This window comes from Neolamprologus multifasciatus, chromosome 7 (assembly GCF_963576455.1).
Source record: "Neolamprologus multifasciatus chromosome 7, fNeoMul1.2, whole genome shotgun sequence".
In the NCBI taxonomy this organism is placed as follows: domain Eukaryota; kingdom Metazoa; phylum Chordata; class Actinopteri; order Cichliformes; family Cichlidae; genus Neolamprologus; species Neolamprologus multifasciatus.
In genome coordinates, this window is record NC_140445.1 from 16,998,374 (window position 1) to 17,026,046 (window position 27,673).

Sequence of the window (27,673 nt, forward strand, 5' to 3'; positions counted from 1 at the left end):
AGTGCTGCATCAGTTGGCCAGTACTCAGCTGGCAGGCAGATCAGACAAAGTGCCCAATATGCTCCCTAATGGTCCAAGTCAGATGAATGACATCCTCCGCTGTCTCTTCTTTTCCCCCCCATCCTTTTCTTGCACCTCTTCTTCTTTTTCTTCTTCTTCACCTACTTCATCTCCCCAGTTTGATTCACTCTGCCCCCACCCCCATTCCTTCCACCAATTTAGCTCCTGTCAAATTTTTTCCTCGTTTTCTCCGTCTCGCTCTCATTATCGGAGCGCCCGTACTCCTCGCCACTTTCCCTGCCGGGGCTCATTCGGACAGATCAAAGATGTAAATGTGACGTAGTGCACCACTGCCCTGTCCCCTTCTCCCTGGTAAAACTTGAGTTTCTTTGCAGAGGGTGGGGGTGGGGTTTGCGGGGTTGAATAATTTCCATATTCTGTCTTCATGTTTTGTGAACGGGGGTTGTCTTCACGTATTTTACAGGAGTGGGCAGTGGAACTGAGTGCCATGTCAGCACAGGTTAGGTCAGGTTCATGTCAGGGGGCCCATTTTACTTCAGAGGGGGGCTGGATGACATTGACAGACCCGGAGCAGTGGACTGTTGTTGGTTCAGGGCTCTGGTAAGCTGTTTTTGTGAACTAAACGTTCAAAAATAAGAGCGTCCGGGTTATTCAATTTCTCAAAGAATGGGACCACGGGAAGGATTAAGGTAGCCAGGGTGACTAATAGCTGAGTGAGCGAGGAAGAGGAGCAAAAAAATGGAAGAGAGACATCACGAGAAAACAGCAGAGTCAACTAAAGTCAAAGATGCACGTTTTAGTGAATAAACAATATCGAGACAAGTAACGCCATCAAGCTGTCAGAAACTGTGGTTTATAATGTTTGAAAATTTTCTTCTTCTTTTTTTTCCTTCTTGTGTCAGTTTCATTTATTCTCTGGGTCGCGGGTCGGGCGTATCTTAATCTCGGAGAATTTGAGGGAGTACTGCCAGCCAGTCCAGGAGGACCACTCAATGCCATCGGCATAGGAGGTGTGCTGACCGCGCAGGTACTGGCCGTTAAGGTTGGAGGTGTGGCAGTTTCGGTACCACCACGCGCCATGGTAGAAGGAGGCGCAGTTATTCTCCGAGTGGTCGTTATCTTTGTCTTTGGTGGTAAACTTCATTCCATTATGCTTCAACAGAGAATCACCTAAAAAAAAGAAAAGAAAAAAACGGCAATTAAATTTGAATGTGTCAGTACACACAAAATAGTCGTATAACTGAAGTTAATGAATAAAACAACATAGATGAATTTGCAACTTCATAAAAATATGTTCTGCATCTAAGAGTGTAATTCAACTGTAATTAAATGAAATTTAAACTGCTTTTTAAACTAAATTACAGTTTAATTATAATTATACAAATACTTAATAGTAGAAATACTAGAATAATGCGGTGACAAATCAGGTTTTTAGAAGGAACAGAGGAACAATTAGACTGTAAGTAAATTTAAGTTCTGGGTATTTTACAAGAAACGCGATCCAAATCGCACAGTTAGAACATTTTCCGTACTGCATCATTTCTTGGTAATTTTGTGGGAAAAACAAAGAACATTTTTGGTAAATGGACTGGTTCTCATCTAACGCTTTTCTAGTCTTCTGAGCACTTAAAGCGCTTCACACAACTTGTGCATTCACCCATAAGCACAAGCACAATTTTCTTAGTGCTTTCTAACTAACATTCACACTCCAATGGATGCATCAGAGAGCAACTTGGGGTTAGTATCTTGTCCAAGGATATTTGGCATGCAGACGAGGGGAAGCCGGGAATCAAACCACCAACCTTCCAATTAGTAGATGACTGATCCTGCTCTACCGCCTGAGCTACAGCCACCCCCACAGCCACAGCCACTTTTTCCATCATACATTGTAAGCACACTATACCTTTTGGAACACGGACTGTATTATGTGGTGGCAAAACTTTGCCTAACTATCGGATATTTTACAGGACACGAGGATGTTTGAACAGTCATTGTTAAAAAAGGGTTTCTCCCCATCATTATGTCACGAGACCCCATATTTTGATGGGACCTGTTTTTTCTTAATTAATTCTTAATAAAAAAACCCTCCATATTATGGCCTGTGGCCCAAAAAGTATACCATATTTATGATGCGACATAATTAATTTGATTTCATTGCTAAATGACCATAGAAGTGAAATCAACTCAAAATTACCCACACAGTACTTAAATTTACTTACATTATAATTATGTCTTTGTTTCCTGCAAAAACCGAACTTGTGTTTGTAGGTAAATATAATTGCATTGTTGTTCAAATAAATTAAAGTGAAATTCCATTGAATTCCATTGGGATTTACTCTCTTAGTAAAGTATATATTATAAAGTGTTACTGAAATAATAGCTCCTTTACATCTTTCATCAGAACATTCTTGGTTTAGAAACCTGTAATTAGACATATACACAAGCGATTAACTTCAAAAGACCTCATAACTTTCCAATTATTATTATTTTTGGTTTTGCAGAGAGAAAGAGATAAAAGAATAAAAATACAGCTCCAGTGTCCTCCTGAGTATTTCTTGTCATTAGCTGAAGCAGTAGGTTAGACGGCTTTGTAGGCAGTTAATCAAAGGTTCTGTGGCGACCTTTTAATAACACTCCCCAAATGATTTCATTAGGTTGTTAATGGATACAAATGTTTCAGATGATAGATGAGACATACTAAATAGTCTGTCTCACATATGTTGATGTCATGGTTTTAGGTACGGCCATATTGTTTTTCCCTCCCTCGAGGTCTGAGTGTTTTCATATCCCCTTGCCCTCTGTGCCCTCATTCCGGTTATGTCTTTGTGTTTGTTTATGTGGTGTGTGTTTACCCTGCGTCTTGCCCCTCAGTCTTTTGCTAAGTCAGGGTATTTTGTCCACTTTAAGAAATTTAGTATAATAATGTAACTTTTGTAACAGCTTCAAAGAGCTTTAAAAGCGTACTTATTCTATAAGAGGGCATTCTTTCCCATAACCTCTCATTGTGATTATGGCAGTGATGAAAGACCACTGCAGGGATGCGGCACAGCCAAGTTGCATCACCTAAGTGGACCTAATAGTGGTCTGAAAGGTCAATCTGATCCACACAGCTGAAAATATCGCTCTGACTATTTAAAGATTTATTACTGGCAAATCCTCTCACACTGACAACTGTTTTGTGAGCCGCTGCTGTAAATTCACCAGGAAAATGAAAGTAACGCCCTTGCAGATGCTGCGGTAGACCAAAAGTTTCCTGCAAATGGATGTTGAAAGAGCTCATAATGTTCAATAAACTCCCCATACATTTCCTCCACTCTTTGCCCCTTCAATTTTTTTTTTTTGGAAAAAAAGCAGGCTTCACACTGTGACTAGAAATGGATAGAGGGATAAAGTGGTGAGCAGAATGAAAGAGTGCTCACCAGTCATCAGGTGAAGCCTAACAGCTCGTCGGGGCATCAAACAGCCCTTAATTGCCCAGGATGTGGCCGCACAGCTTCTTACCCTCTCACTTTGCCCTGCTCCACTCGCTATTTGGCATTACTATGGTAACCGCTCGGTAGGAAAAATAATTTGACAGGCATGTCTGATATTCACGTTGTGTGCCGCTTGATGTTAGGAGAAATTAGATAGTGGGGGAGTAGAACTAGGGAAAAATTGCTTACTGGTGTCAACAGTACAATGATGTCCAGAGCTAGGATGAAAGGGGGGGGGTCGGGGGCAAAAACAGGCTCATTTACAAGGCAGAGGATGCCACTTGGGTGGCTTGGGGGCCGGCAGCCTCCTCTGATGCCCATTAAGGTCCAGCTGCTCCCAGTAGAAATGAGCACCTGTCTGCTGATCAAAAGCAGCCAGAGCTATGGAAAATACTACTAATAATAACAGTAGAGCTGCTGTGGGGGAAGCTGACGTGAGAGTGTGACTATCCCGAGAGAGTTGGAGTAGCCATAATTTGACTGGATTCAAATGTCCAGCAGGCAAACGAGTTCAAGGTCAGGCTTTGAAAAGGACAGGCCTGGAGTTTTACAGGAATTTTAGCAGAGCCATAGCTGGAGGAACATCCCCCCCCCCCTCCCCCCCAATCATACATACAACCCATTTTTCTCTTTCTCCTTCGCTTCATTGCATTCTCTGTCCCTTAAATATCTCTATCCTCATTTTTATTTACCTCTTTTTCTCCCACACCTGTCCCCCTAGTTCTCCCATCCCAGTTTCCTCCAGTCGCCCTCCTTCTTATCGACTACTCTCCTCCCCGCTCTCATATCTGTCCCCATTCTCTCTCTGTCTGTTCTCAAAGCACTGCTCCCCAAAGCTTCTTTAAATTGCTTCTTCATTTCAATGGCAGCTTTTTTGTTTACGCTGCAGGTCAAGCACGGCAATTAATTGGCAGTAATTTAATCAAGGTGACAGGTAGCTGGCTTGAATCTCATGGCGAGTGAGCAGAGAAACAGACACTAGCAGTCCCTCACTCTGAGCAACTCTCTGCAAAGCTTAACAAGTGGAGACGTCTACTGCACTGCAAAAATAATGCACTGTTATATTTGCTGGAATGCAGAATACGAGGGGCGTTGGCTGGACTTTCGCACACTGCTGTGTTTGCCATTAGGTTGAACGAAGGGGGAAAAAAATAATATGTGCAAAACAAAAATGGTGTATACTAATCAGAGTGCACAGTATGTCTTCCAAGAAAAGCCTTAATGAGTTCACTGAGTACACAGCACATACCTGCATTGCCTGAATAGTCTCCCACAGTCAAAGGGTATCCGTCATCATCAGGGTCCACCGAGAAGAGGCCCACTCCAAAGGTGCCGTACTGGGCGTACGCTGTGTTATTTTCAAAGTCCTCCAGGTCGATACGTAGCTCATAGTTCCCCTGGATGGACAGGGCATGGATCTGCTTTAGCCCTGCAGGGAGAAAAAAGAGCGAGACACAGACCAAAATAATCCATTACCAAGTACTGCCGTTATTCTCAGCAAGCAATATAAAGCTATTTCAGCAGCCTCTCAATGCCATACATTTTCTGGAAATAAGCTGTAACATGGTTTTTGTCCCATTTAGAGTCTCTCCCTGCATGTGTAGGGTTTCTTTCCAAAACAAGATTAGAGTTTCTTTTCAAAGTGTGTGTGGGTGTGGACTGCTCACACTGCTGATTGCTTGGAGGTTAGAGAACCCAGCTGAATCTATTGAATCCATCAGCGTTTCTCCTCTTAAATGAATGGCACCAGACACTGACCCTGCTTCAAGTGTAGTTCAAAATCGTATTGATCATGTTCGTGTATCACAAGATAATATTGGTTTATTTATAAGAACCGTGTTTATGTTTAACATGTTGACTTTTCAGTATGGGTTTTAAGCCACTTGAATCACCAAAGTCTATTGATTACCAGTTGACATTATTTTGAAGGCTCCCAGATAAGGTGGCGATGTCCTGGATTTCTCAAAACAGAAAGGCTGTGTTTTGTATTTTATCATGTGCTTGCAAGGCTTGGCTGCCTTATCCAGGACAGTGTCTTACTTTAAGAGGAGAAGATTGTCTTTCTCCAAAAGAAGAGGGTACCTTATGTCCCGTAAGTCAATTTCTAGATCATTTCCCCTTGCTGTCTTGGACAACAAGCATACTCAGCCATAAACCTATCATTTCATCGTCAAAGGATGCATTATTAAATGCAAATTTCACAACATCGCTGCTCCCTGGATGATAGAAAAATACAGATTTGTAAATTCTGGGCTCACCCACAGTTATTTTTAGAAGTAGTTTTTCACAAGATGCTGTGAAAAAAAAACTAAGCACGCCTTTACTGCTATCATAGGAATTAATCAAGATCAGTTAATCAAGTGCTGATACTCAAGTGCACTTGATTAATTGATCTGTAGCATTCATGTATGTGTTGACGCTGCCAATCTTCCAGGGATTGACTGTCCCAGAGAAACTGGAAAAAATCATTAAGCTACATTGCAGACTCTACAGGCCTCAGTTGACATTTTAAATGTTAAAGTTCATGTCAGGACAATTATATGAAGACTGAACAACCAAGGCTCAGCAAGACTTTTCCTTTGGACGGGCCAAAGTGGAGAGGTCTGGTCATGATACACAGCTCTCAGTTTGGCAAAAACCAAACACAACACATCAGCACAAACACCTCATACTAACTGTCAAGCATGGTGATGGAAGGGTGCTGATTTCGGGGTTTTTTTTGCTGCCACTTGACCTGGACAGTCTGCAGTCAGTGAGGTATTCGAGACTCACATGTGAGTCAAGACTCACACTGTTTTAAATTAGGTCATGCAACAGGACAATTATCCCAAGCACAACAGTAAATCTACAAAAGAAAGGAATCAAGGTGTCACAATGACCCAGTCAAAGTCCAGACCTCAAACCAAACCAGCAGCAAACCTCAGTGGACTGAAACAATGTGAAGCAGAGTGATACAAAATTCCTCCACAATGAGAGACTGATAGAGTCATACAGTAAATCAATGTCAAGGTGTCGTTACCAAATGCAGTTCTAGAAGCTATTAAATCATGGGTTCTCTAGCATATCGAGACTATCTCTCCACACCGTTACATATTCCATATGTACGGGGTACGACCCCCCTTGGTCGTGGCCTGTGGATATTTCTTTAAGACACTCCGGCACGCCCAGCTACGCCGCACAGCTTACGTATAAAACAGCTGTGCGGACGTGACACCGGTGATTGTTTGATCTCCACTTGTGTTGTGTGTGTGTGTGTGTGAGTGCCTTGAAAGTGCTGTATGAATGTGCGTCCATCAGGAGAGTGCTTCGGCATCCTCCGTGGGCGCTGCCTCTCCCCTGGTATTCCCTGGTACCCCGCTGGTAGCCCCGGTATTCCCCCTGTATGCCCTGGTGTTCCCCGGTATTTCCCTGGTATCCCTTAGCTTGGTTCCCCCTAGCTAGGCCTTGCTTCCCCTTGGTTGGTCCCCCTTCCCCGGCATATCGCCTCGAAAAAAACATTTTCACAGGCCAGCATAGAGTCTTTTTCACATGACTGTAATTTGCTTTACATTTGTTCCAAATGCACTAATAAAACACTATTTGAACTCTCACATGTCAGGGACGCAATCATTTAAATTCTTATCAGATCTGTGATATTCAAAAAAGAAAGTGAGGGAGGTATTAACAAAAAATAAGCTGCTATTATGAACACAATTTTATCTAAAGCAAGAATCAGATCAATACGTGGGCATGGGCATGAGGCGCAGTTTTGGTTAAATCCCGATTAAGTCTGATTTTACTGACGTGTGAAGTCCCAGCTCATTAAGGCTCAGAACCAAATGGAAGAAATGTACTTGATTGGAAATCCTTTGCAAATTAAAAATAGCATTTTCAGTTTCAAGAAATTCTTAAGTTGTCAATATGTTCTAAGTTTGTGTATTGCTTTCATATCCAAGACATATTCCAAAGACCTCTTTATAAACTCACAGTCCATGTTCAACCCTTTCAGCTGTTTTAGATTCATGCCTGTCATCGTTCTCTCAATCCCCCGGATGGATCTTTTAATTATCGCTAAATCCTTAAACGAACGTATGCAAGACAGAAAGTGCCAGAGGGAAAACAGGGTTGCCCTCCCTTCTTCCTTGCCCCCTCCTGCTCTACGTGTCCCCCCTGCTGCGTTGTAGTGATGGCGCTTCCCAGGGCAGGTTTTCCTCTCCTGAGCTGATCAAAGCTACAAGTTACACAGTGTCAGGCACAGAGAAGCAGGAAGAACTCTGTCTAGGTCCGCTTAATGCCAAATACAAGGCAGGAAGACAAACAAAAGTGAACTTTGCCTCAAGAGTTTGTTAAACATCCTCCGCTATGCTTATAAGTGCACTCTGTACTGTTAGTGTTTATGTGAGAGAATAAAAAGAGAGAGGAAAAAAAATTGAAATGAGTGCATGCACCGATGGAAGAGCTTCAAAGGCTTTATGGTTTGGAATAAGGGTTGGATTTAGCGCATGTGGAGCATGCTGCAGGCTACAATTTCTGGTTTAGGGTTTGTTTTACTGTCTGTCCCGTAACATGACTCAAAATCACCATCAAAGGTACTTCACCAGAGAAAGGAAGATGTTTTTTTTTTTGTTTTTATGAACCTAAACACTGTCATTTTACCTCCTACGGCAATCATCACCTCCACAAATGAAACTCATTCTCCTTTTTAAAGCTTACAAACCTCAAACTGACTCGGCCTAATTTGAATTCCATCGCTGTCGAGAATTGCTCTCTGAGAGTGCCTCGACTGAAGTAGAGGGCTAATTTGATGACAAACACAGCTGAAAGAACCCATTATTATTCAGAGACAGAAGCTCGCAGTCTGGGCCCAGGCACTTAGTTTGGATTTAATCTAGCCCAATGGGAGGTTGATCCCGTTCTTTTCATTTTCACAGTAGATCAGCAAATTGGAGCTGGAGAATCAGTTATTAATACAGTCATAGGCAGGTAATAGTATGCGTGCGGGTTTCCAGCGAATAGTTAAAAGTTTTATACGAGTATACGAATGCTCGGGATTACACGCAGTAAAAACACAGCGAGAACGTGACACACATTAATTGTTTTCCACATGCCTTCAGACAGAAAATCCCGGCACATTCACAGAAATATTTTTTGTGTCATAACCCTTTGAGAAAAAGTATCAATCCACACAAACACCTAAGGGAAAAGTACCCCAGAGTGATTTGACAAACTTCAAAAGAAAGACTTAGGATGTTTTCTCTTTCGGGTGGGGGGAATGCCAGATGCAACACAACTCTATTTAAAGACTCTACGGCTTCCAACTGTATTTACATAACTTTAATTCAGTCCCTAATTAAAGCCCCAGAGAATCTCGGCAAGACTCCAATTCAGAATAATCAAAGAGGAAGACAAGTGAAATAACAACAGAGACTTCTTTGGTTAAAATCTAAATGCTCAGGTGTAACTCTCTCTGTTAATTAAATGTTATTGTTAGGTTATTTAAAAATGGATTCTGGTACATGGGAGGATTTTGAGGTGTTTTGCTTCAGTATTAACATGCTGATTGCTCTGCTGGGGCAGTGATTCTCTCTCTTCTCGCTGATTTGCCATTTAAGAGAAGCAAAGGAGGCAGACAGAAAACTTGTCCTCCTGTCCTCCTGCGCGCTTCACACGAGCAATTAGGGCATGCTTTCTTCGTTCCCTTTGTTCTAGCTATAGTGGCATATCATTATCTATTTTGATGTACTGTATCCTTTCTGCAGCCCGTTAATATTAAAATGTTACAACTGACCAGAGACTAAACCCATGTATATATACATGGGAAATGCAATAATTAGATCTTCAGTACAAATAGCTGAAAATAAATGTGGTTTTCTATAACAATGGCAAAAAAAGAGAAAAGATACGATATGATTTTATTTCAGAGCCAGTTAAATATTTAGATTTGAATTGCTTTTCTTGTATAGAAGCCGAATGAGATCGGTGAGGTCAAGGTTGGTAGTGCTACATTGTGGATGCCTGTGAGGCTGAAAAATAAAGCCAATGCCAAAAAACTGCAGTTGCTCGACTGACCAAAGGCGACCCGCTCTACCGTAGACTCACATGTAGTACAAACATTTTCTGCTAAAGTCACCTCCACAAAAGATAATGATTCCCAGCTCATCTGTTTGCAGCTATAGCGGTTGCTGCACAGCAAGAGTGTCCTAGTTTTAAATGCACATGCAGGCTAAGCTCCTTTCTCTGTGGATTTTGCATGTTTTTGCTGTGTGGGTTTTCTCCAGGGATTCTGGCTTCCTCCCACATATCTGTTAGATGAAATGGTAAATCTAGGTGTGGATGTGAGAATGAATGAGAGCGTGAATGGTTTTCTCTCACCCATCCAGAGTGTATCCCTCTCTTTGCCCTATGACAGTTGGGATAGGCTACACCCCTCCAAAACCCCAAATTTTAAGTCTTAAAGTTTTGCATTATTAGAGATGCAGTCACTTTGAGTGACAGGCTGCCTGCTGGGCACCTAACCCAAGTCACTCAGGTATCACTAATCAGCAGTTATATGTTTCTATGTCACGCAGCCATTACTGTCTGCGGATGTACAGCTGTCACCCGAGGGTGTGAGGGAAGTTGTATCTTTGTCCTAATTGGTCACAAAACAGAGTACTGGACAGATATTATGGCAGTTCTAGAAGAACGTAGGAGATCAAGATTCAGTAGGGTTCAGCCTCTGGGCATTATTGAAATGTGTACCAATTTCATGGCTACCCATCTGATAGTTGCTGAGAGATTTCAGTTTGGACTATAGTGGTGGACTGACAGACTGACAACTATTCTATTTAAATATAAAACATTTCAAATTACCAACAGAACCCAAGCTGTCTGTTAGTACACTCTTGGTTTTGCGCTACTGAACACAGGTGACAGGGAAAAGAAATTCAAAAATTTTCTTAGACGAACTGGATGATGTAGTCATGAAAAAGAAATTACACTAGTTATACTATAAGTCCAATGTGGAACTTTCTCCTACTTCAAATACCAATAACAAGGTAGGGTAGACTGGTTAGTCCTGTTAGTGAGGTTTCATAGAAAGCTCCTGTACTACGGTGTCCCTGAGAGGTGAGATGCACTGCAACTTAAGAAAAAAGCAGCAAACAGAAAGATGCTGGAAAAGCAAACAGGAAGTTTAATAAAAGACAACAGAAACAGTAAAAAACACCCCCCCCCCCCCAAAAAAAAAAAAAAAAAAAAAAAAAAAGTTCAATAAGAGACATCAGAAGTAGAAAAAAAACCTCACAAGGCACAATGGAAGTGTTTCTGGGGAGACATTAATGTGACGGAACAGCTGTAGAAATGACAGAAACAACGCATGAAAAGGATTTAAGCACCAAGACACGTTTAAAAGAAGCAGAGGATTCTTTGGTGTTGTGAGACAGAAAAAGAAGCAAGGTAATGTGTGTTTTAATCACGATTTATTTATTACTGTAGACACATATTTGCTATTAGGCGTTTACTGTTAGCTTGTCACGGTTGTGTGACACGTTATTGTCTCCCCCCAAAAAAACCACAAATACAGTGTTTTGTGATTTGTTTTTTTTGTGGACTTTTGCAGCATTTTTCCTATTTGCTGGTGTTTTCAAAAGTTACAGCCCTTTCAAGGCCACCTTGGATAACAAGTTTTGATTCCTTTTACTATAAATGTTTAAATCAAACATTCCTGCATATCAGAAATGAATGTGAGGTTACTGAAAGTACCGCCATCACCAACAAAGCAAGGACATCGATACCAGTTTCTATGATGCTAGAAAAATGTCCTGGTGAGGTAATCTACCCCAGCTCTTCACCCTCCTACTAATGCTATCCAGCGCTTCAAACACAATATAAATGAGTAGCAATGTTCCTTAACCTTTCTTCATAAGATGGATCCCTACATTATACAAAACTACCCGTACAGGGATAATTACTCTGTGTAATGAAAAGAGGACAAATAATACTGGCAAAATCCTCTTATTTTGAACAATCAATGTGTTTACTGACAGGGAATCTCATTTAGAGCGTGCCTGATTGCACAATGATGGAAGAACAATCTATAAGCGTTCTTTGCTTTTCAATTATCGATGTCCTTATTTCTTTTTCACAATGTCTTTACCAACAAAGTTGGAAAGCTAAAAAGTTCTGCGCCTTAAACATCTTCATCCAGCTGACTGCACATCAGGTAAACAGAAGACAAAGAGTCTTCTCTGCTAAATATATGAAAAGCAGACCAACGTTAAACTTAAAACACACAAATACGGAAGCCAGCTATCGATCCTCTTTGGCGATAAATGTATGAAAATGACAATAGAAATGATATATATAACCCGCATTACCTCATTAAACTAGGTCATGGTAATCTATAACTCATTTTCACAACAGGTTTCTGGGATATAGGACAAATTTAGCTTGTTTAGAACATGAAGACAATAATTTGTCTTTTTTTTTAATCTTTTATTCACTCTGAGAGGGCATGTTCCGCTTCTTCCAAACTAAAAGGAAGCAAAGCTCAAGCCTTCCTGACATTGATTAAACCATTACCATCAGAGGCTCTCGCTCCCTAAATGTGATTTTAGAGCTAATGAGACAGACATCAATGGTTTGATTAAAAATGCAGAAGACCTCTGTGAGATGCCTTTGTGATACTTGCTAAAAGGGCCAAATATTAATGATTTATTTCCTTTTATTTGAAAAATGTGTAGGGGAATGTATTTGATGCTTTTAGGGTTAAAGTCCTGCTCTCAGAGTCTCAGTGCCGTGCATGCAGCTCTACGGGGCATAAAAGAAAAAGAATTAAAAAAAAAACAGATCTCTAAACCCAACAGAGGAATGATTACACTTCTCTCTGCCGTTTGTGACATTTCTCGAAGTTAATTATTCATCATGCTTTTCTCCCTCTGTTGCTGGGGGGCAGCTCCTGAGACTGTTTCAGTAGAAAAAGGAGAAAAGGAGCAGCACTCTCCCATCTCCTCCTCCTCCTCTAACCCTCCCACGATAACTCAGCCCCTCCCTCATGTTGTCTTTCTTTTACTACATTGCTGTCTTTTCCTTATTCTTCCTGTCAAGCAGTTTTATTCTACAGAGATTGTGGATGTTGGGGGTGGGAGCGGACGCTTGAAGAGGAGCGGTTATTTCCATAGCCACAAGGACAGTTCCTCTGCCCTTTGCCATCAGAGGCTAGGCTGGTTGAAGGGTTTGCGAACACGCGTCTAGTGAAAAAGCTTGCTGTCGTCTCCTCTTAGGGAATACAAAGGGCTTGCTATCGTTGGTTCTCCCCTTGTCATCAAAAGATAGGAGTGGAGGGAGAAAAACAGAGACAGGTGTGCGCTGAACTCTCTGGCTTGCTGCTCCCTCCGAGCCAACTGTGACATTTGGTGGGACACAAAAGCAAAAGAATTTTATGATTAACTGTCACACCTCTGACATTGCTTTGCCCGTTTGAAAACTTTCCTCTTGCAAATTCGAATCAGTCAGTTGTTCTAGAAACTCGATATTATTTATCATAAACAGGAAGACGGCATGTGGACGCTTTAAAAATGTATTAATACATGTTCTTCTGGTTATACTGGAACTGGAAAGTGGAAAATCTTTTCCCCTTACACACTCATATTTTGACTGTGAATGGTGGATGTTCCGACTGCCTCTAGATCAAATGACATATGGCCTGAAACGTGGGAGCTAACATGGTTCTAGATCTTTCAGGCTTGGAAAGAAGCCTTACACACACACCCTGCTTTTAACCGATCGACCAAGTGCATATGAGCCTGATTTCACAATATTCAAAAGCATTTCGAGAGTGAATACAGAATATTCTTTAGCTGAACGAACACTTCAGTTGTACTATTTATTCAGCAGCAAACACACGGTAGCGTTCCCCAGGCTGAGTCTAACTTGGGAATAATGATCTTGGGAATGTTTGTTCACTTTGCCCACAGCGCCCTCATTACTGCTGCTAGGAGTCACTTGCTTCATCTTTGAAGATAGATACATTTTGCAATATATTATTAATACATATTGTTTCCTTTGAGTCTTATGGGTTTCTGAATAGACAAAAGCTCACTGAGCCGCATATTCAAGACCTCCAGCATTTTCACTGAATTAAATTCTGCGGCTTTAATGGAAGTTGTCTCGCGGTGCCCGCAGATGGAGGTGGTTCAGCATGGCTGCAGGTGTGAAGATGTGGCTCTGCAGAATCGATAAATGGTTTGTAGGATGACAGCATGAAAAAAAAAAGAATTACACTGCTAATCCATGACGCTCGACACTGAAGCGTGACATCACTAAATAAAGCTGTAAACTGGGAGGATATTTCTTACTATTTCAAGGTCAAGGGTCATATTTAATTAGGCAGAGTTGACACACAAAGCTATAGAATGAAGGATCACGACGGGTGGCAATGCTGTTAGTCTGGCAGCCCAACAGAGCTGTTGAGTGGCAGAGATGAGCAAAAGAGTGTTATTGCAGTGTTCCAATACAACATATAATTAAATGCTAATCCGCTGCAAAATATGTGTACTTTATAACTCTCTTTCTCGATCAGGGGCATCTCATACTGCAGTAAAACAGTTTTAAGTGGAAATGGGTCTTTTTTTTATCTGCTTCAAAAAGCAATATTAAAAGTGACCTTGTTGCATAATGTGAAAATATTATAATATAAATCAGCTGGTCTTTCTAAATTGCACAGATAAAAGCCAGTTGTGATATTACCATCTTTTTCTTTCTTTCTTTCTTTCTTAAATCTCTGGTGTGTGTTAGTGGTTGCTAACTAATTTGATCCCAAGTACTACTGCCATGCACATCATGCAAAATTAATGGGATACCACTGAAGTGGCATTCAATGACGTACAAGTAAAACAAAATACAAATACAGAATTTAACTACTTAAGAATGGTTTGATATCAGGTTCAGTATAACGTGTGATAAAACAGGAACTGTATATATAATGAATATAACAAACACACAGGCAAGAAAGCAGAGGAAGTTTAAAGGTTTAAACAAATGATAATGCAGGATTAATATTATATGTTCAACAGACAGGAAAAACAAACAAACACACAAAAAAACTACCATTTCCGTCAGATACCGAAACACTAGTTTGCTAATCCAACACAACAACTACTCAATAGATTGTTATTTAATCTAATTTTATGCTAATAAACTGGAATCTGTCTACCAATTATTTTTTACTTTTACCTCATATTTTAATAATGTATCTGTAACATTAATTAATATTTTTCCCCAAATTTGTTCATAATTATTTTTTATTATTTTAGTATTATTTGACAAAAGTCAAGCATGTTTAACTGTGTATTAAAAACTACTTCTCTAACACTTACTGACAGTCAACAGATGATTAATTAGTTATCTAACCTTTCCCCATTTTTCATGTTATTTAATCATTTATTAACTTTTTAGTAAATAGTTTGAACTGCAACTTGTAGCTCTCAGTTATAATTACCATATCAAAATGTTGAGATGTTATTGGTAATTTTCAGTAAAATGACAAAGGTGGTGTTACATGATTACCATACCATGTCACACAAGTGTTGCACACAAAATTGAATAAAATTGAACATCATAAAAAACTACAAAAACAACTATAACACAATTTCAATTTTTAAAATTGGCCAACGTAGTTGTGTCGATTGTGCAGGATATGTAGGAGCAAATAGTGAGATGATCTGAGAGATCAGACAGGAATGCAGGGGTAAAGCAGCTGAGGTAAGGAGGGGCTATACTATTTAAGGATTTAAAAACAAATACAAGAACTCCACAGACAGTGGAGCAAAGTCAGAACATGTGTAATGTGCTCTTCTTTTTATGTGTTCCCAATCAAAAAGCATCATTTTGAACCAACTGGAAGAAGGGCTAACTCCAACACAAAGTGTGACCCAGCAATCAAACCAAGACGTAATAATGGCATGTATTAGTGTCTCCAAAGATTTTATCTCTTTGTTTATTTCCTTCATATCATGTTAATGTCTACTTACGTTGTCTTTCCTACTGTGTACATGAAGCCACCATAACTGCAAATATCTCTACTTCTGTATTTGAGCTCTGCTGAAATCTCTGAAAAACAATGAGTACCTGCCGCTGCTGCTAGTGACAGCTCACAGTAAGACACTAACTTTGGGACGAGTCTGCTCATGTTACTTATAATGTATCTTGAACAGTTTAATTGCATGTTTGCATTGTATGGTTCAGCTACTGCTAGCGAGCTTGATTTGGAGCTCTTCCAATGCAAACTGCTGTCTGTTTTGCAAAGCTCTTCCTCCACCCAATGCATTTTCTTATCATGACTATTATTAATGACTGGGTATGTTTTTTTTTTAAATAGATGAGGACAGGCAAAGGTTGATGTAACAGGCGAGATGCAAAGCTAATTGGCAGGTCACAATGATGTACTGTGATGTAGTCATGGCAGTGAGTCTTGATTAAAACTAATGGCGTTTTCCTTTCCAACTAACCTCTCCGCTATAGTTCAACCAAGCAAACCTAGCAATCAGCAGTGCATTAAGAATACATAGCTCATATACTGTTACTGTCTGATACACAAACAAAAGGATTTATAATCTTAAGATAGGTAATAATTATTTCACTTCATTACTGGCTGGCTCTGTGCTTATTTCCTTTACTTCATGACAGTGTTTTACCATTAAGATCCATGTGATCCTGATATGATATGTGATGCATAAAACATTGCACTTGCTCAAAGAATAATTCATGCAGACAAAACAGAGGACAGAACAAGGATGTCAAAATGTCTGCTATAATAATACATGTGCCTGTGATTACTGATAGTAATCTTATTGCACATGTTAGCATTCACATGGGTAAAGAAGTAACTTTCAATATCAGAGGTGCTATTGTTAACACATTTTTGACCAACTAAGCCTATATGAACTAAGCCTATCCTAATTAAATGTAAATAGAATATCAGATAACTTTGCAATTTCATTTTCATTGCAGTATCAGCAAAAAAAAAAAACACTATTCGTGCATTTTCTTCTCCTTATCTAACTGCTGAAATTAAAAGTCGCCTTTTTTTTGACAAGAAATACAACACTCAGTTGTCTGACAGTGACCTTAAAATCAATAGGCCATTTCCCAACTAATTCATTCTGACTAAAATCCAGCTGAAGATCAAGCACACCTATAAGTCAGCAGAGCTGGCAGTGAAAGCAAGGTGCCATAGGTTTGACTGCCATTCAGTAGGGAATTAGTGCCTTTGATGGCACAAGTGTAGAATAGCGGGTTATTCAGGGATATGATTAATTAGGATTACTGTTCTCTGGTTTGAGGCACACAAACTGCTCTGAACTGTAACAGAAGAACTAACATCATTAGAATGCACACATCGTTAGGCCAGCCACGGGTGATGCTCATTATATCTTAGCTCTGTGTTTTTGGAAAAAAAATGCATTGTGTAAAATCCCAAATGTTCTGTACCATCAACTTTTTATACTAAACATGCACCACTTTAAGTGTACTGTATGTGGAGGACATGGTTTGTCATAACATATTAAACACTTAACAAGAAAAGGAGGTAAAAAAAAATGCTACTACAGTGGCAGAACCTCTGCTGATTTCTGAATGTGTTGTTTTATTAACACCTAAGGCAAAGGATGACTACCTGTGATTCTGCTCATTATTGCTTTCATTTATTTCATTTAAGGTGTTTTATTTTTCTATTCATTTCCACCTTTCTGTCTGTGAATTTCAATTCCATTGGATTACAGTTGTGGTTTTTTTGCCTAATGATTTATTTTCATTTGGTTGTATGCTCTTTCAGGATGTTTAATTTTTAAAATTTACGTTGATTTACTCGCAGCACTTCACTTCACAGAGTATTTCAAGGACAGCGTTAGTGTGCAAGGAGGCTGAATGTTATCCTTTTGGACCATTTCAGATGTATTTTTTTCCAAACCATGAGAGTGCCAAACATAAATCTTCAAAATTGCTGCTGAGGTCCCTGCCACAGCCAAGCCAGCTCGCTTGTTTATCCGACTTAAACGGGATTCATTTTTTTTTACTGATAAGAAGGTCAGGTAAAACGCTGCGATACAACAAATTTAAATCTCTGAAGTCATGCTGATTTTAATGTTGGCTCGCGTCACATAAGATTAATTTATCCACCTCACATAGATGTCAGTATTAGATTTTGGGTTTGCTTTCAACCTCACGCTTTTGTGAAACTAAACACTTCCAAATGCCATCCACCGGGCAAAATATAGGAAAGGATTTTGCTCAAGTGGCAAGATTAGAGTCATAAAATCATGAGAGAGAAGAATGAGAGCCAACAACCCATCACATCTGATATCATCAGAAATTAACCTTCGGGGTGGAAAAGACTGAGCCAAGAGTGGTGAAGGGAGACACAGAGGGAAGGTGGAGGAGAGGAAAAGAGGCAGGTAGACAAATGCTGAGAGATTTGGCAGGCCTTCAAGGATGTAATTCTAGGAGAAGACCACATTAATATTTAGAGGTGCTCTCAGGTAAAACAAAATGAGCAGAGCAGCCCCAGCTTGACAGGAAGGACTGGCAACAGACGGCATGAAGATCCACTGGGTGAGGAGTATTCACACAAGAATAATGCTTTAAGGTTTTCCAGTGGAAGATGCATTTTTCTAACAAGCTAAATAGGATGTTTAAAAGGTCACATACAGGTTAACAAGCAGTCCAAAATTTTGAAACTCATTGAAATTATGCGCTGAAATTAACATACCTAATGTTTCATTTTTCCACATAGTGTAGAAAAACTTCCTTTGATGAATTAATTTAAATAATATATAATTTCTGATAGCATATTCTAAAAATTGCGCAGTTATGGTTATAGTTTATTTATATATGTTTGCATGTACCCTCTTGCAAAAGTTTCACAACTACAAAATATAATTGTCTCAATTGTGCTATTTATTAAACATTTTCCCCCAGAATTTGTGTTGTAATGGAGATGACATCGTGTGGCAGCATGACAGCATGTGATGGAAATGATACAGTGGGGCAAAAAAGTATTTAGTCAGCCACCGATTGTGCAAGTTACCCCACTTAAAATGATGACAGAGGTCAGTAATTTGCACCAGAGGTACACTTCAACTGTGAGAGACAGAATGTGAAAAAAAAATCCATGAATTCACATGGTAGGATTTGTAAAGAATTTATTCGTAAATCAGGGTGGAAAATAAGTATTTGGTCACCTCAAACAAGGAAAATCCCTGGCTCTCACAGACCTGTAACGTCTTCTGTAAGAAGCTTTTCTGTCCCCCACTCGTTACCTGTATGAATGGCACCTGTTTGACCTCATCATCTGTATAAAAGACACCTGTCCACAGCCTCAACCAGTCAGACTCCAAACGCCGCCATGGCCAAGACCAAAGAGCTTTCGAAGGACACCAGGAAAAGAATTGTAGACCTGCACCAGACTGGGAAGAGTGAATCTGCAATAGGCAAGCAGCTTGGTGTGAAAAAATCAACTGTGGGAGCAATCATCAGAAAATGGAAGACATACAAGACCACTGATAATCTCCCTCGATCTGGGGCTCCACGCAAGATCTCATCCCGTGGGGTCAAAATGATCATGAGAACGGTGAGCAAAGATCCCAGAACCACACGGGGGGACCTGGTGAATGACCTGCAGAGAGCTGGGACCAAAGTAACAAAGGTCACCATCAGTAACACACTACAACGGCAGGGAATCAAATCCCGCAGTGCCAGACGTGTTCCGCTGCTGAAGCCAGTGCATGTCCAGGCCCGTCTGAAGTTTGCCAGAGAGCACATGGATGATACAGCAGAGGATTGGGAGAATGTCATGTGGTCAGATGAAACCAAAGTAGAACTTTTCGGTATAAACTCAACTCGTCGTGTTTGGAGGAAGAAGAATACTGAGTTGCATCCCAAGAACACCATACCTACTGTGAAGCATGGGGGTGGAAACATCATGCTATGGGGCTGTTTTTCTGCCAAGGGGACAGGACGACTGATCCGTGTTAAGGACAGAATGAATGGGGCCAAGTATCGTGAGATTTTGAGCCAAAACCTCCTTCCATCAGTGAGAACTTTGAAGATGAAACGAGGCTGGGTCTTCCAACATGACAATGATCCAAAACACACCGCCCGGGCAACAAAGGAGTGGCTCCGTAAGAAGCATTTGAAAGTCCTGGAGTGGCCTAGCCAGTCTCCAGACCTCAACCCCATAGAAAATCTGTGGCGGGAGTTGAAAGTCCGTGTTGCTCAGCGACAGCCCCAAAACATCACTGCTCTTGAGAAGATCTGCATGGAGGAATGGGCCAAAATACCAGCTACTGTGTGTGCAAACCTGGTAAAGACCTATAGTAAACGTTTGACCTCTGTTATTGCCAACAAAGGTTATGTTACAAAGTATTGAGTTGTATTTTTGTTATTGACCAAATACTTATTTTCCACCCTGATTTACGAATAAATTCTTTACAAATCCTACCATGTGAATTCATGGATTTTTTTTTTCACATTCTGTCTCTCACAGTTGAAGTGTACCTCTGGTGCAAATTACTGACCTCTGTCATCATTTTAAGTGGGGGAACTTGCACAATCGGTGGCTGACTAAATACTTTTTTGCCCCACTGTATGTGACATCCAACATTGTTGAACAATGTTCAATTTAATTATCCCTGACACAAAGTAACATCAATTTTGAAATGGATAACTTGTGATTTTAACTTACGCTATCAGGTTTGATTTGGTATTTCAAAAGTAAATGAAGCAAAACAGTTTAACAATCAAAAGCTGTAAATTTATACAGCTTGAAATGACATTTAACACTCTGAGCACAACATGTATGAAGTTTGGAATTAGTGAGTTGAGCTTCAAAATCAAATCAGATTGAAACTATGCTTTACAAAGTTTGAAACTGTTAACTTCAAAATTAAGCAAGACCAAAAAAATCCCTTCCTCTGAGCTTTAAAAGTGAGCTTAAATGTAATTTACTATAATATACTACTCTTGATTTTTTTATTTTTAACTTCACTACCATACAATATGGGTATATGAATGTAAAGGACTTTGTTAATTATTTATTTTAATATACAATATTTCCAGTTTTATCAGCAGCTATTGTTCTTCTTACTTGTACATTCAAAGGAAATGTGAGCTCTTTGAAAATTTATTGAAAATTGATCTTGATTTGTTCTTATTTAGGATCCTTCTAGGGAAGCTTACCCTGTTTTCCACCCATGTGCTCCCCTGACACATGGCACATGACAGCCTCCTAGAATTGACATTTAATACAGTGCATACAGAACTGCGCTTATTTTGATTTGCTTAACTGATGCTTTCTATGCCTTTTGTCTATTCTTATTTCTGTACCATATATCTGTAAACTGTCAGTTTTGGATTATGCTGCCAAAATTATCTTTATTATTTATTATACAATTATACAGATATCAGGTCTTTAAGTGATGACGTGACGAATCCTACTTCCGGGCCTAAAGTAGTCTGCGTTATGTGACCGCTAATCATTTATTTAAGCTCAGTTTTTAAAACCTTACGATGTAACTACAGCCCAGCCCATGCAGCAGTATATGAATGACTAACCTCGTATTGTGGATGGATTATCTCAGTTGTTCTCCTGGCTGAAGTTTGGTCCGTTTACAGCATCCTGCCATGCGATTACATTTGTTCCTGACCACCGAGAACACTCACGTTAACTTTTATTGAGTGGAAAAACAGTTAGCTTGTTTATATTAGGCTAACATAGTTGTGTCGCTAGCGGTCACGTAGCACATCATTATATACCAGCTAGCCAAACTTCAGTAACCCTACAAACGTCACTGCTGTTTAGTTTTCTGTCTTCATTTATGTTGGAAGTGATAACAGAGCTGTACGTTTTAATTTGTTTCCAAAACCCCGCAGTCAGGACATGCTATATTGTATTTAGATGGAAGCTAGCGAGCTAACTTCCTGCTAACTTCTAACTCTGTTAAATGTCAAAAATTCCGTTTTCATGGATGTCTGGATGTTAAACTCAATTGTTACACCTGGTAGAGCAGAACGCTGATCATTTTATTAAAGATGAAAGACTTTAGACAGTTTTTCAACTCTCAGTAATGCCATAGTAATCGTTTGATATATGGACCTGCAGCAGCGTTTAGGCCCAGACACGGCTAGTGACGTCAGACTTAAAGACCAGATATGTCCCTTTAAAGCCCAGAGAATGAATAGGAGGAAATCCAACTAGGGAGAAAGATTGTATTAGATAAGAAGAAGAAAAAGCGTCTGAAAGCGTAACGGGGAGGGAGAGAGGGTTCTTATTCAGCAAAGCATGAACTGCATGGAGTAGATTACTGAAACGCCACTGAAATGAAAGCTTTGATCAGATGCACATGACACAATTCTGGGCTAAGCATGGGCACTGTGCAAAGCATCTCTCTGATTCCAAGGTCAAAGTAATGAGAGGCTTGAGAGGGAAAGTGTCCAACAGGGCAACACATCTTCAGACCCTCCAGCACTGTTTTGTTGTAATGAGGTTGCTGAAAGGTCACCGCTAATTAAGCACCAGGCGCCATTAGAAATCTTTGACTTTTCAAGAAGTCAGTGCACTCAGTTGTCATATGGACAGAAAGACTTTTTTTTCTGACCGTTAAGCAAATAAAAAAGAAAAAATCCCTGCCTAATTGAAAATGAAGGCTAAAACAGAAGCCAAATTGAGGTATTTTAAAGAAGTTTGCATAATGACCGACACTGACCTACAAAAGTGCTATAGATGCAGAATATTCCCAAGAATGTTCTCGGTTAATGATGAGATAATGACAATCGAGAGATTCTCAACGAGACAGGAACCCTTACTGTGTAAAGTAGCACTAGACTGTCTGACATATGTTTAATTCAGTGAGAGTAACCTACTCTTCACAGTTACCATAGCCTCCTCCCTTATTTAGAGTCTTGTTCACAATGCACAAGCGCAAAGCGAGGATGAGACTCTGCAGAAGTGTGTGCTTATCTTGGCTCAGAGGAGTTGAGGCAGTGCTTGAATTCATAAATTGTTAATCTATATGTTGTTCTGTTGTCTAATGTCTGACCAGGCATGAACAATCACGCACGGCTATGTGTACTGGAAAGCTGTTATGTGCTTTTTAATTGAAAGCCCTCAAGAAAAGCAAGACAAATGATGAAATGAATTATTGCATGAAACAAAATTGGAAATGGAATTATATGGTGAGAAGCTGGGTCCTCAAAGACCTTTCCGTCACTGTCATTAAGGGGATCTATTCAGTAATTCCTCAATAAAATCTTCAATCGTCCCATCTGTGCTCGTTCGACATTCTTTTATGAGCAGATTCTGCTCATAAAGATTGTACATCAACTGGAAGATAAAAAATCCCTTCCCCCTTTTAAAGATCCTTCTGTGCTGCATGGACCACACCAGACTCTGGTACCAGCACAAGTAGAGAGGTGGAGCAATATACCTGTAGGCTGGTAAAGAGAGGCTTCAAATAAAGTACCTGGGTCTTGTGGAGAGGAGCTCGAATAGCTATCGTCCTCATACATATCGAAATTACTGGGAGAATTGCTCCAAATTGCAGCTATCTCCACTTCAGCACTGCAATCTAGTGCAGATGGAGTGTCTGCCAGGGTACAGCTGCACCAATCAGAGACAGTGTACCCTCCTGAAGGAAGCACAGGCAGAGCTGGAGGCCAAAGCATCATTGTGTCAGCGCCAGGAGTGATTGGCAAGGCCTCGGCTGCTTGGCTCACTGGTTCCCTGGACAGCCAACATCACTATGTCAGACTCACTGAAGAGGAATCATACTCTTGAATAATTGATTGAATATGAACGCAGTATTGGAGGAGCTTTAACTGAAAACACTTACAAGTGTTTTAAATAATAGATTGCAGGGGATTGTAGTTTTTATTTCCCTTTGTCATATGGGATATGGTATCATATGATATTTCACTGTATTTTCAGACAGCTGGGTTCCAGAGTAATCTTAATCAGATCCCCTGGGTTGAACTGCACTCTCTAGCTTGTGCTGTCACATTAATCAACATGCATTTAAATGCATTTAGCGCACAAATGCAAATGTACTCATACCTGTATAACTGTAGTAGATTTCCTAGTAGACTGCAAGATGTAATGTAAGTGGTGTTTTCCAAGAAATGCAGAGTAGCTAGATTTGAGGTTTCAAGAAACACATACTCATCACATACATATAAAAGTGAGTAGTATCAAATATCTGAGTATTAAATAAATGATTTGTAATTCCAAAGGACAAGGATCTACAGAGAGATGTACAGCTTAAATACTGAGAGAGAAACATTGATCTGAAACGCAACATCTTGGTTGAAAGAGATTAATGTAAGTCAGTTCAATGAGCACACTGAAGGCTACGAAGGAGGCAAAACAGAGCTTCCACACACCCACACTAAAAGACACAAGTCAATGACCTGAGACAGACATCATTTATCTAGCGCAGTATATGCATTTTAAGTGTATTGTACCTTTCCAAGGCTTTCTGCTCTTCTTTCCGAGTGTTAAGTGAATAGTTAGGGACCAAAGTAATGCATGTAGTTTATAAAGCCCCTTTCATATGGAGCCAATTATTATGGCAGCAACTGTATGAAACACTGTTGCAGAAACACTCTTAAAATTGTACAATGTGTCACAGTGAGGAATTAAATATAGTGTTAGCAAACTGCCGTGGTTGTACTAACTCATGAAATGGTTTTCTGGAATATAATTACTAGCGGGTAAGGCTGGAGGGAGGAAATCTGCAGGGTAGAAAGCCAATGGCAGTAAAAAACACAGACCCACTGTTGGTGGGCAGATACTGGAGGTAAAGAGCTGCACAATGCACTGAAAAAAACAAAGGTTTTCTCGGCTTCATCCATACGCGATCAAAGTAAGAATTCTAATGCGTATGTTGTTGCGAAAGGCTTAGTGGATATAGAATTAGCATTACTCTGCATAATTCCAAATGCCTGACTCTTTAATGATAAAGTGTGAATCTGGGCTGATCGGGAAAATGACAAAGATGACATTAGGATCTGGGGAAATTAAGAGTAAAGGTTCCTCAGACTGTTCAGTAAATTACTGTTATGGGAACAAATCTGGGAGTAACAACTGTATGATGGGCCAGGTTGGATGTTTTTTTTGTTTTGCTTTTAAAGACTTGGCAGTATGCAAGGCACACCCCAAGTCAAAGAACACCTCAGCTAAATAATGAGTGATCCCCGCATGTGACAATAATTTGTTTGTGTTTTCAGCGTTGTTAAATGAATCGATCGGTGTCGGTATATTCATTGATGACGCTACAAGCTACAGGCTTTTAACAATAATTACAGAAGAACAACATACCGTGTTTATAAGGTGGGAGTATTTACCCAAAGGTGGGAGTGATAAATGGATTTACTGTGCTTATTATTGTTTAATGGCATGCAAACAAAAAATTATTTCTTTATATAAAAAATACACTAAAAAAACAAAACACATTAGTGTTTGATTAATGAACCACAAAAAGGTTAACAGCTAACTACCTCATAGATGTCTTCAAAAAAATCCCACTAATATATTCTTATATATAAACTGGCAACTTGTTTCTTAGTGGAGACTGGAGGATTAAATGTCACCTGCTGTAAATAACGCAGGCTTCTGAATTTAAGATTTGCCTCCTCAGGCAGAACAAATCATCTAGCGACGAGTTCTGCATTATAGAAAAGACAAATGGCAAATTATATATAACATTTTTAATGTCCAATCATTCATACAGTATGGTTATGGGGGCTATTGTGCGAAGCAGAGAGAACGAAGAGTTTTCACAGCTATGCGAAAGGAGTTTTTTTTAGAAACAATGGAAGCGACACATGGGGGATGGATGGTGAGCGCCTGGTGGAATAATGAGGCTATTTATTCCCTCTAACGGGAACAGTGAGAGTTCAGGGGTAGACTGTGTAGAGCCTTCTAGAGAGTTTCTCTAAGCGGCGACCTTCCTGTAAGGTACAGTAGTTTCAAATCGTCTTCTTATGCACATTGTGTTTACGCATGTATGCGTATTTACGTGTGCAATGCAACACCCCTAGCAAGAATATGCATTCGTGTAGGGGTGAAATTCTGGGAGCAGTCAAATATTAACTTTGTTCATTATGAAGAAAAAAAATCAGATGTAACTTTTCTTAGTTTTCAGCTTTAGTCTCTCTTTTAATTCCCTTTATATCTTCACAACCCACTGGATTTTTCTCCTTAACCACTGCTTTCTTTTCTTCCTCCACTGTGAGCTGTTCTGATTGACGCTTGTTTTCTTTTCTGGTTATTTCAACACCTATATGTACATTTTTTCAACCTTACTATCTATCTAACTCCTTTAATGTCTAAATATATAATCTGCTTCATGAGCATGGGCACAGTAGGGTGCCCAGCCAAAATCCCTTCACTTGAAATGAGGTTAAGGCGTTGCGTATCCGTTAAAGACTGGAGCAGTGACATTTCAGACACTGAGATTCACCCTATAGCTGTCAGCGATCACGCTCCTGTATCTTTAACACTAATGCACAAGAATAATACTACGCCAAGTAAAAACTGGAGATTTAACACATCACTACTTAAAAATGAAGATTTTATTAAATATTTTAAAAAGGAATGGATTTCATATTTAGACTTTAATGACACTCCCGGAACATCTGCTTCTGTTCTATGGGAAGCAGGAAAAGCTGTGATGAGAGGTAAAATAATTTCTTTCTCATCACACAAAAAGAAAGAAGAAAACAAAAATATTCAGGAATTAGAAAAAACCATCAAATCCTTAGAAGAAGCCTACGCGTTCCACCAAGATCAAGAAATAATGAACAAAATATGCAAAACAAAACTAGAATTAAATTAAATTATTAATAGAAAAACACAATTCCTTGTACAAAGACTTCGCTTGCAGAATTTTGAACACAGTAACAAATCAGGTCGATTTCTAGCAAACCAGTTAAAAATAAATAAAGAAAAAACAACTATATGTGCTACTAAAGATTTATCGGGGAACACAATATATGACCCTGGAAGAATAAACAACATTTTTAGGGATTTCTATGAAACTTTATATTCACCACAAATAAACCCGTCTAAAAATGAAATTGATTTGTTTCTTGACAACGTAACTCTTCCAAAATTACTAGACAGTCAAGCAATGGCACTGGATTCGCCACTGACGCCAGGTGAACTCCAGGAAGCCCTGATAAGTATGCCCAATAATAAGGCTCCAGGTCCAGACGGCTTTCCTGCAGAATTCTACAAAGAATTCTGGACAATTTTGGCATCAGTATTCCATGGAATGTTGCAGGAAATCGAGAAAAATGGCAGACTACCACCAAATATGAATTCTGCCAACATTAGTCTCCTGCTAAAACCAGGAAAAGACCCTTTATTTCCCTCAAGTTATCGTCCAATATCCCTTATAAATGTAGACCTTAAAATAATCTGCAAAGCTCTCTCAAAGAGATTAGAGAAAATAAACCCCCTCTTAATTCATCCTGACCAAACTGGTTTCATAAAAGGTCGGCACTCCTCAACAAACACTCGTAGATTACTTAATTTAATAGACTACTCATACAATAAAAACATTGAAACCATAATATTATCTCTAGATGCAGAAAAAGCATTTGACTGAGTTAACTGGAAATTTTTATTTGCAACTTTACACAAATTTGGTTTTGGAAACTCTTTCATAAACTGGATAAGAATATTATACAATTCCCCAACAGCTCGTATCAGAACAAATGACCAGACATCCTCCAGCTTTTGTCTCCTGAGGGGCACCAGACAGGGATGCCCACTCTCCCCTTCACTTTTTGCAATTTTTATTGAACCACTAGCAGCAGCATTTAGACAAGCTACAACAATTAAGGGCATAAAATGTAAGAACGTAGAACATAAAATCAGTCTCTATGCGGATGATGTGTTGCTTTTTCTACAAAACTCACAAATCAACCTCTCTGAGGTAATTACTCTAATAAACTGGTTTTCAAGAGTTTCAGATTATTCAATTAACTGGCCAAAATCTACAGTTCTTCCCATTAACTGCTCCTTCCATAATTCTTCTTCTGCCCCACTACAATCTGGAAATATTAAATATTTAGGTATTAATGTTTCTCCTAAGCTTTCAGACTTAACTAAATTAAACCACATCCCACTTCTAAAGAAAGTAGAAGGCGATCTGACTAGATGG

At 39.6% G+C, this 27,673-nt stretch overlaps 1 protein-coding gene across 2 annotated transcripts in view; it reads right to left on the reverse strand.

Annotated features, from left to right (window-relative positions):
* Positions 1 to 379: 379 nt before the first annotated feature.
* Positions 380 to 27,673, reverse strand: part of fibcd1b (fibrinogen C domain containing 1b) — a 135,265-nt gene continuing 107,971 nt past the window's right edge. For both annotated transcript variants that reach the window (XM_085168652.1, XM_085168651.1), the window contains 2 exons: positions 4,744 to 4,923; positions 380 to 1,191 (listed from right to left, as the gene is read on the reverse strand). In XM_085168652.1, the coding sequence (XP_085024778.1) occupies positions 926 to 1,191; positions 4,744 to 4,923 (446 nt within the window). In that variant the 3' untranslated portion in view covers positions 380 to 925. The remainder of the gene's footprint in view (positions 1,192 to 4,743; positions 4,924 to 27,673) is intronic.